Source organism: Mus pahari, chromosome 10 (assembly GCF_900095145.1).
Source record: "Mus pahari chromosome 10, PAHARI_EIJ_v1.1, whole genome shotgun sequence".
NCBI classification, from domain to species: Eukaryota; Metazoa; Chordata; class Mammalia; order Rodentia; family Muridae; genus Mus; species Mus pahari.
Genome location: NC_034599.1, coordinates 10,487,843 through 10,498,517, shown reverse-complemented (window position 1 = coordinate 10,498,517; position 10,675 = coordinate 10,487,843). Strand labels below are relative to the sequence as shown.

The 10,675-nt window shown below is 50.7% G+C and overlaps 1 protein-coding gene across 1 annotated transcript in view; it reads left to right on the top strand.

Moving 5' to 3' along the window:
* The first annotated feature begins 3,499 nt into the window (after positions 1 to 3,499).
* The window catches only part of Panx1 (pannexin 1), a 35,885-nt gene continuing 28,709 nt past the window's right edge, over positions 3,500 to 10,675 (top strand). The window contains exon 1 of the mRNA XM_021206926.2: positions 3,500 to 4,160. Coding sequence (XP_021062585.1) covers positions 3,980 to 4,160 — 181 coding nt within the window. The 5' untranslated portion in view covers positions 3,500 to 3,979. The remainder of the gene's footprint in view (positions 4,161 to 10,675) is intronic.

Sequence of the window (10,675 nt, the reverse complement as noted above, 5' to 3'; positions counted from 1 at the left end):
TCAGACTGCCTTTTCCAATGTGACCCCCACTCCTGTTATGTTCTATCTCCAGTCTTCTCCTTTGTAGCACTAATCAAAGCATGTGATTTCTGTCTATTAGCTCGAGTTTTGTCTGCATCTTGGCTGGCATGAAGGTTCCCTGGAAGTGTGAGACCTTCTGACCTGCACTGCTTGCTGCTACAGAGCAGACGATCGTGCAGTCGCTCAGCAAATAGTATACCAGTGAGTACTGACTATTCACACCGCACGGTCAGTCTGGCGAGCTTGACTATTCACACCGCACGGCCAGTCTGGCGAGCTTGACTATTTTGGCTTTGACTGTTCTCGTTGCTAAAGATCTTGTAATCAGATGGCAAGCATGTCAAGCAAGCAAAACCGAGTTTGGGGAGGCTGGCTGTAAGAGCACACCCCACCGTGGATCACTCTGTAGCCAGGAAGGGATGGGGCAGGGAAGACATGATGTCCCCAATGCTCCTTATAATTATCACAAGGCAATGTCATCAAAAATCAAAGGACATGAGAAATGTGTTCCCCACACATGCACAAATGTTTCCATAGTGGGTTGTTATTGGAACCAATGCACAATTCTATTGCAAGATGACACTGAAGAACTTGAATAGAGGAGTGTGGGTATATAAGACCTCTGAATCATTTGCCCACATTTTCTGAAAGTCTGAAAATAAACTAAAATCAAATTGAAATCTGGATTTGGGGAGATGGCTCATTGGCAAAGCGATTGCCATACAAATATGAGGGTCTGTGTGCAGCAATGAAAGGAGCCGGGTGTGGCATGGGGCCGTGATGGCAGCTAGGGAGGCAGGGGCAAGGGGGACCTGCCACTCGCTGGCCAGCTTGTCTTGCACACTGAGCTGATGAGCTCCAGCTTCAGAGAGCAAGAGACCTCATCTCAAAAATGAAATGAAACGAAATGAAATAAAATAAAGTAAAATAAAATAAAGTAAAATAAAATAAGCTGGGGAGTGACAGGAATATCGTTCACATAGACCTCTGCTTTCCACAGAGACAAACTTTACACTAAAACCAAGGGTCTATTTTGAAAGATAAAATAAAATAAAACACTCTGGCCATGGTTTCACTTGACGTGTTAGAGTCCTGAGATTATTAAAGGGAATGGTGTACAATTCAGGAAATGTTAAGATAAATAGCACCCCCTTATCCGGATAGCCTTATGTAGCCCAGGCTGCCCGGAATTCAGTGTGTAGTCATAACTGACCTTGAGCTCTGGCCCTCCTGTCTTTACCTCTCAAGTGCTGGGACTGCAAGTGCGTGTCACTACACTCCTCTGGTATCCCGTTGGATTCTAAGGACACTCTGAGGGAGCCTATCCGACCATCCACCCATCCCGAATGGGTGACAGACTGAGGCTTAAGAAACAAACCTAAGCACTGGGCTCATGGCTTTTACCCTCTGGTTCCTCCCAGGAATGTTGGCCCAGGCCGAAAGTTTTGTTTTGTTTTGTTTTGTTTTTTGTCTGATTTTTTTGGAGTAAGGAAAGTGGTTCCCTCAGCTCTCGTACCCAGCTCCTGTTCCCATTTGTCTACCATGGGTCTGAGGCTTTCTTTACTTCTCCTGCACAGCTTGGAAGTCTTGTCACTTCAGCACTCCCTCTGCTCCCCTCCACACACTGTTGAAGAGCAAGTGCCTTGAAGCCCAGCTCTGTGCAGGCCTTCCCTCCCTCCGCCACGCCCTACTATCCACTGACACAAGTTCAGACTACGCTCCAGCCCCACCCCACCCCGGTGCCAGGTGTCTCTTCTTCACAGTTCCCAACAGCTTCTCTTTGTTGTCTCTTAAGCTCATCAATCTTTGACTGAGGTCTTAAGGAACGAACAGAACTGCCAGGGTGGGGGGAGCTTATAAAACTACCGAGAGACACCCAACCGAGAACCTCAGAAGTCCATATGTGATCACTGAACAGATGCACAACCCACTATCCCCAGCCCAGGGTGAGCTGGGTGTTAGAGGGTCGGGGGCACCAAGAGAGTGCCTGACTCATCCCAACTAGGGGAGGGGTCATGAGAGGCTTCCCAAAGGGGCCATTTCTCCTCTTGGATGAGTTGATCTTGGCAGAAAGAGAAGGGAAACCGCGTGTGTGCCTTACTGGTTCCTAGAAAACACTCAGCACAGCGCTGCCTGCCCCAGACACTCATCCTCTCAGGCTATGAGACCCTGTGCCACCCCAATCCCATGCCACGTGCCTTTTGAGGAACAGATAGGAGTGGGAACAATATACTTAAATATACAATATACTTAAAAACCACTCAAGGTGAAAGAGATTCACTTATTGACTATTTGAGTAAAATTAATTAAAGCATGCAAGTACCACCTTTATCTCCCAGCACTCCATAGCCATTTGGAGAGAGGTTAGGAGGGTCAGGAGGATGTCTTCCTATAAGCAGTTAGTGATGGTTGGGTAAACTGGGTGCAGGTTGCTGGCTGTGCAGGTGGGGAGCTGTCAAGTCTGCTATATTTAGAAAAGAGAAACACATCGATTCAGAATTGGTTGGCACAGCTGTCAAGAGGGATGGAAACTCTAAAAATGGACTACCAGGCCTCTACTTTGTGTATCAGCGCCAACAACCATGGCTAAGGAAAGGTAGAAGACAGTAGTTAATGTGTGAGATAAGGATCGAGTGAAGCTTCGTCAGCACAGGGCTGTGGCGGTCTCTGATGGTCTTTGGGTCCAGTAGACAGGTATGTGGGCCTTGGAGTTACCCTCCTTAGATCCCGCTGATGTACACAGCCCAGGGAAGGCGTCGTCTATGCTTGGCATGTTCTCCTTCCCAGGCTGTTTGCTGCAAATGGTTGGCACAGTTCTTGAATGCCTCATTGTCTACTGTAAGTGAGATATTCAGAAGGCGCTCACCAACACCACATACACACCAGTTGGTACGCCTCAGGGGCCATGACTACTGCTTTGGACAGGAAGGTAGAGGCAAGGGAAAAGGGCTGGGCATGGGCGCCCCTTACAGAACTCTGGAAAGATGCAGGCCCTCTCTACAATATACTTCTGGTCATCTCCGCAAGATTATCTCGACCTTTTCCTGGTACCTTCTGTTTTTGAAGGTTTTTGTCGTTGTTGTTGTTGTCGTTTGGTTTTGTTTTTAACAGAACCCGGATTGCACCCTGGGATGTGGTGCTGTGGTAGAGCGCTTGTCTAGCTTGCAGAGCTGCACAAAACATGGGTTCATCTTCAGCATCACACGTTCTCACCAGGGTGGGCAAGGCTTAGAAAGGGGCTAGCTCGTGCTCAGGGGAGGGAGGCTGTCAGCAGAAAGGAGTGCAAAACCACACACACACACACACACACACACACACACACACACACAGACACTTTTTAATTTTTTTAAAAAAATCCTGTGTGAAGAGCACAGGGATAGGAGTAGCGAGACCGACCTCAGGGAGACAGGGTGGGGCTATCCTCAGCCAGTCCGGGTTCTAGGGTCTCCGTGCAGCCGCGCCCACCCCGCCCGCGTCAGCGCGCTTCCGGAAACTGCTCGCCCCTGGGAACCCGGTTTTCCCGCGTAGGTTCCGGAAGAGCTCGGTTCTGTAGCCGAGCGCGCAGGGCGGGCGCAGGCAGCTGTAGCGAAGAGCTTTGTTCCCGGCACGTTGTTGCCCCTGCGCGCTCGGCGTGGCCCGGAGTCCTGGTGTCGCGCTGTCCGGGACCCGCGGGGGCTGAGCACGGGTGTGATCGCTGCCGCCGGAGCTCCGGGGCTCGTGCGCCCTGCGTAGCTTGGGACGGTCGCAGGCAGCTGCAGCTCCCGTGCGGCCCCTGCGGGGTAGGTGCAGCGACTGCCAAGGCGGTGCAATGCTGGGCCCGCCCGGGAGCCCGGGAAGGGAAAGCGGAAGCCGCGCGCCCGGTCGGTGACAGCGCGGATTCGGCGTCTCGCCCCGGCTGCGGGCAGCACCCGCGCCTGCCCTCGGCTGCCAGTCCCGCGGCACCCGGTGCGCAGTGACCATGGCCATCGCCCACTTAGCCACGGAGTATGTGTTCTCGGACTTCTTGCTGAAGGAGCCCACCGAGCCCAAGTTCAAGGGGCTGCGACTGGAGCTGGCGGTGGACAAGATGGTCACGTGTATTGCCGTGGGTCTACCTCTGCTGCTCATCTCGCTGGCCTTCGCTCAGGAGATCTCCATCGGTGAGGCCCGGGGCGCAGGGGCAGTCTGGGCTAGGCTGGCATTGTCTGAGGTTGGTTCCTGAGAGATTTCACCTCACACAGCCGGCATTTCCGCACGCCCCTCCTAATGTAGCGATTCTGAAACCTTATTCGCGCATGTGTAACCTGGGTACCTCTGTTGACTTTCCTAGCATCCTCCTTCCAGTTCCTTTGTCTCCTGCGCTCCATTATTGTGACTTGGAGTTTATATTCAGCCTGTTGCCGCTAGACGTGCCAAAAACTGTTCTCCCTACTCCTCTCTCCAGTAATTGTACAGTCACCCATAATTTCCTGAGTGGTTCCAGGGAGGATGTAAAGACAAGCGTTCCACATACAGGGTGCTGTTTCACTATCTTGCCTTTAAATGATACTGAGTTCTGTTTTAGGATTATGTGTGCTGGGGAGTAACTGCCCCTGGAGGCAGGAGACGTCCTCAACTTAAGCCTTGCAGTGAATGAATGAAAGGTGAAGAAATGACCTGATCCCCTTCATATAAGCCCTCATTTCGCCCTAATAGTTATGTGCAATTCCAAAGTCTAGTGTTGTGGGCAAGATGATGAGGCAGAGTGAGTGGTCCTATTTATCCTAACTTTCATAACCTGAGTGAGGATGTGAATTGCAGCTAAGTAGCATAGCAGGGCCAAGGGCGTTTGCAGGTGGTGCAGGACCTGGAGGAACACCTGTGTCAGGTGTGGGTAGCCCCAGATGAAACTGTTGCCAAGATTTTGAGATGAGACTTACACGTTCCCAGAAAGGAAGCTCAAAGTGCCGTATCAGCCAAGAGTAGAGGACTTCCTCTGGGAAGCCAAGGGTTTATGGGCCTGGGTCAGATTACTACAGAAAGCACATGCTCACTCACCTGGGATTTGGGAGGCAGTTGACTGACAGACAGGCTGACAGCAGCATTCAGTGAGTCACAGTGAGGGCACATAGCTTCTGGATGTGGGAGGGGCTTCTGGATGTAGGAGGGGCTTCTGGATGTAGGAGGGGCTTCTGGATGTAGGAGGGGCTTCTGGATGTAGGAGGGGCTTCTGGATGTAGGAGGGGAGAGCGTGGACCTGCACTAGGGCACGCAGGTGAGGGGGCTTCTGCATGGATGAGGGGTGAGCAGAGGAAGGATGATGAGGGACCCTCCTGAGGGATGAGGGAGAGGCTACAGGAAGCTGCTTGGCACCTAGATTCTAAGAAACCGTGGAGAGAAGAGGGTACTCCTGCATGAGCAGGCTGGTGGGACCTGGAGTTGAGGTAAGCTTGGTTAGGAAAGGCGTGGCGCGTGTAGTTTGTACCATGTATGGCTGAGTTGGTCAGGGTGGCAGAAAGTTGCTGAAGTAATAGTGCAAAGTGAGTTTTCTATGTTCCTGGTTCTTGGGCTGAAAGGAAAACCAGGTCCCGATGATAGTTTCTACCTTCTGGCCTTGGGCTGAACCAGGTGCCAGGCATCAAGTCATCAAGAATAAATGTCCCTGTGCTGAAGAAGCAAGTCTTGGGCACCTGGTACAGGCAGAGGGCCGACAGGGAAGATTTGATCACTGTCTGTAAAGTCCCTCGACTGGATGGACTCCTGAGGCACCTGCTGTGCAGGGCCAGATGGATGTGCTGTGTGGAAGGCATCGTGGGGGGAGGCATGAAAAGTGGGTTCAGCCAGCAAGGGTCTGCTTCTGCTGTGTTCGAGCCTTGCTGTGCACTCTGGGGGATACGGAGGATTCTGAGGCATGGTCCTCTCTCAACCTGAGATTTTACCATCCAGATAGATACTGTCTGCTCACTGGTGACTTCCTGCTCTCTGCGTGGCTTCAGGATGAGGCAGCTGTGGGAACTCTGAGCACCAGGCCTGCTGGCTCTTAGGTAAACTCTCAGGCTCAGGCAGATGCCCCTGTCTTCTGAAGGACTCAAGAATTTCAAGGGGAAGATGTGAGTGTGGGATAAAGACAACAGAAGTCCTAGGAGGTCGGTGTTCATGGTCAGTGATTAATTTTGTGCAGTTTAATTGTGTGACATTGAGGGCAAAATAAACCAACAGAGAGACAGAGAGACAGACAGAGAGACAGAGAGAAAGAGATGTAATAACCACAGGGTGCTGGCCAGTTTTATGAAAACTTGACACTAACTGGAGTCATTGGGAAGAGGGAACCTCAACCAAAAAGGTGCCCTGATCACATTAATGATTGGTGTAGGAGGACCCAGGTCACTGGACAGTGCTAACTCTGGCTAGGTGGTCCTGGGGTGTATAAGAAAGCAGGTTGAGAAAGCCATGAGAAGTAAGCCAGTAAACAGCATCCTGCCTCCAGGTTCCTGCCTGGACTTCTGCCTTGACGTCCCTCAGTGTGGTGAGAGAGCTGTAGGCTGAAATAACCTTTCTTCCTCAACCTGCTTTTGGTCATGGTATTTATTACAGCAATAGAAACCTTAAGTGAGACAACCAGAGATAGTGGAGCCGTTTAAATGAAATGAGCAGTTTGGCCAGGGAGGACAGCCCTGGAGTTTGGGCGAGACAGGGTCTGACAGCTCCAAGCATGGCCCTGGGACCCTTCCCACTCTGCTGTTTGGAGTACTCTCGTCACATAGCCTGTCCATGTCATGGTCTTACCTACCAGGTGCCTAGCCTTTTATTGATCCATTCCTGCTACACAGTGCATCAAGGCCACTTTACAAACTCTTTTGAGTCAATGAAAGGTGATCATTTGGGTGCGCTCAGGTGTTTCCTGGCAGCAGAGTGTAGAAACATGCAGGATTTTGAGTCTGCCTTTCAGGTATAACCCAGCAGAGCCATGGAATACCCTTAAAACAGTATTTTATTAGAGGGCTTTCTGAGTGAGGCCAGGCTGTGCATCAAAGACTGCTGTGGGGTGAGGCAGAAGGAGGGGTTCCGCCACTCGCTGGAGCAGTGAGGGGTCAGGGCACAGGTGACAGGACTGAGCTTTGAAAAAAGATTCCTAGTGTATGAGGCAGGGTGAGTTGGAGTTAGGGGTAGAGCTGCCAGAGCTCCAGCAGCACCTCTGCCTCTGGAGTGGGCATGGCCATCGGAGCTCCAGCAGCGCCTCTGCCTCTGGAGTGGGCATGGCCATCGGTGTGGAGGCGGAGACGGCCACTGTCTGTGCTTTGTAGTCTGCATAGAAGGATGGATATAAAATTAGAACTTTTAAATTCAACTAAACGTAGAACTTGTTTATCGCTGCCCGCATCGCCTTTCCTCTATTGATAAAGAGTGAAAACCTTGATTAAAATCACCACTCTGTGTTGCCCTTAACCCTGTGCCCCACTGTAGCAGCTCACACAGGCCCAGGATGGGAGGTGCTGTTGGGGCCGCTGAAGTCCACAGTAGAAACAGCACTGTCTGCTCACTGGGCCTTGCTCTACCTATGACTTCTGGTTTTTCAGGAGTGATGTAGGCTAGAGAAATTGATAGAGCTTGCCGAGATCAAGGTGGCTTTGGTAGCCTTTGCAGACCCTTTGTGACCCTACGATGGCGACCAGTACAGACGCAAACCCTCTGGAAGGAGCTGCTCTTAACTTCCAAGTCCTTGCTCACATCTGGAAGACTTTAGTCAGCGAACTACAGCTTGTTGAGTGGATATAAGAACTCAGAACCCAGTTGGGCAACTGCTGTGGACAGTTCTGAGACTTCCCGCTGCGTAGAAGACAGGTGAACCGTGATGGTGCCACTGGGGTGGAGGAGAGGGTCTGTGCCAGCTGCTCTGCCAGCCCTCACCTTGCCGTTCTTCATCTGGTATCCAGGCCTTGGCTGTGGTGTGTGCTGGGCACGGCTCACTGAAGGCCTTGGGGTTTCTGCTCTGCGCTCCCTCCTCTTTTTTCATTTATTTATTTATTTATTTTTAAAAGATTTATTTATTTATTATATGTAAGTACACTGTAGCTGTCTTCAGACACTCCGGAAGAGGGCGTCAGATCTTGTTACAGATGGTTATGAGCCACCATGTGGTTGCTGGGATTTGAACTCCGGACCTTTGGAAGAGCAGTCGGGTGCTCTTACCCACTGAGCCATCTCACCAGCCCGCGCTCCCTCCTCTTGGCTGGGATTTTCAGAGACTGTAGTGGTCACTGTTATGGAGATGCCAGCTTGCCACGCCTACCCGGAGGGTCCTAACTGAGCTGAAGTAAACCTCTCCCTTATGTTGCTACAAATAACTGATACTTTGCTTCCCCATAACAGCATACCCTCAGTCACACTCAGAAACAAAGAGCCAGGAGTGGAAGGACAGAGCCCTGCTCACACAGATATTTGACCTTGTCAGTGTTTTTAAAGCATAAGTAGTAAACTCAGGCCTCTGACTGTGTGCATAGCTGACCGCTTGCCCTCTTCTCCCTCTGCATCCACACTCACACATCATAGTAAACAGCCCAGCTGTATGTAGCATAGTAATCTAGTCTCTCTACTTGGGACAGGTTGCAACTTTTTGTATCACCTTGTATCAAGTGTCACCTTCCTCAGTTGATTGTTGTTGTTGTTGCTGTTATTATTGTTGTGGTTTTGTTGCCATTTATTTCCCATGTCTGTGTGTCTGTGTGTGGGGGTGCATACGTGCCATATATGCATGTGTGTTAATAAGAGGATAGCTTGCAAAGGGGGTTCTCTCCTTCCTTCGCGTGGGTCTCGGTCCTAGGTCTCAACCCCAAGTCATTAGGCTTGGGGAGTCAGTGATCCATTTTGACTGGCTTCTCAATGGCAGGGTGACAAACACCCTATAGTAGAGTCTGGCCTAGCCGTAAGTCAGTTCAGCAGCCACCGTGACAGACACGAAAATTCTTTCCAAATTTCAACTCTGACAGGGACATTTTGCTTGTTATAATCTCTGCAAATGCTCCCTTTCTCCCTGCACTGGGGCGGGGTGGGGGGGGGGGGAAGATGAGAACAGTATCAGTTTCCAGAGGGATGAGCTCATTTCCCAGAATGACTTGCACTCCTAAGTTTGCATTTCAGCCAAGTTTAAGGAATCATGCTGTGGTTATTGTCTAGACTTGACTCCTGCAAATTCTACTCTTGGGTTTGGAAGTTTTATCATGTTTGTGTTCTGACCTCCATGTGAGCACGGAAGCACAAGCACTCCTCACACACACTCTAGATAAATCTTTCTAAAAGGAAGCCTATTGCGTGCCTTTAATCCCATCTCTGTGAGTTCGAGGCCAGCCTGGTCTATAGAGCCTGCTTTCAGGACAGCCAGGGCTACACAGAGAAACCCCATCTCGAAACCAACCAACCAAGCAAGCAAGCAAGCAACCAACCAACAAGAAACCTGTTTGTTTGTTTGTTTGTTTGTTTTTTCCAGCTCCATCATTACTAGAAGTCTATCTCACCCATGTAGCAGGTGACCATCCATTTATTTTCTCCTAACCATCTTTAGTGATTTTATTTCACTTGGTCTGTTTTGTTCTTCCAATAAGATATCAAGACTGTTGTAGATTAATTTCCCCAGTCACTTACTGGGAAGCCTAGATGTCCTGGATACTTTTATATCAACTGGACACAGGCTACAGTCATTGAGAAGAGGCCTCCAGAAAATCAGGCTGTGGGCCAGGCCGCAGGACATTTTCTTAGTAAATGATCGAGGTGGGAATGTCCAGCACATTGTAGAAGGGCTGCACGTGGGTGCTGGGGGGTGGGGTGGGGGAGGTGCTAGGTTCTGTCCTGGCACACGGTACAGATTCTGCCTATGTTGTCAGTATGTGGCCTGGTGCTGCCACTGAGGCAGGCAGTTGCCAGTGCAGTGTGACTGTCCCACTGTGTCCTTGGTGTCAGACCCAGCAGGCACACCTTCCACTGTGCCGTGGCTGTTCAGATGGATTTTCCAGCTTGTCCTAGGGAGGCACAACAGATTTGTTTCCTCCAGAGACTGGGCTGAACCCTGCTCAGGGGACCGAACCTTCATTCCTGGTCTATAGTGGAGTGAATGACAAAGGCTCCCTGGTCCCCAGTTGATGGAATTGTTTGGGATGGATTAGGAGGTGTGTCACTGGGGTGGGCCCTGCATCAGGCCCAGTCAGTTTTTCTCTGCCTGCTGCCTGTGAATCAGGGGGTGAAGCTCTCAGCTACCGCTTCAGCACCATGCCATCTGCTTCCTGCAGGAATGACCACAGACTAACCTCGAAGCCGCCAGCAAGCTCCCTGTTAACAACGCTTTCCTGTTTAAAAGGTGCTTTGTCATGGTGGCAGGAGAACAGTAGCTAAGATGCCAGCTCAGCATGTAGGAGTTCAAGTCTCCCTGTGGTGTTCACTGCTTAGAGCTCTCAGGGCAGGTGGTCTGTGTTGTCAGTCTCCCTTGCCTCCTGAGTTCCCTCTAGCAGGAAAGGGTTCAGGAAATATACAACATCAAGGTTAAACGTAGTTTGTCAAAGGCTGTGTGTCTGTGTGCATTGGGGTGTGTTTGTTAATGATCCAGTCATAAAGGGAAAACTAAATCCTCCACCTCCTGTGCGTGTGTGTGTGTGTGTGTGTGTGTGTGTGTGTGTGTGTGTTACTCTGATAACACACTTCCCTCTTT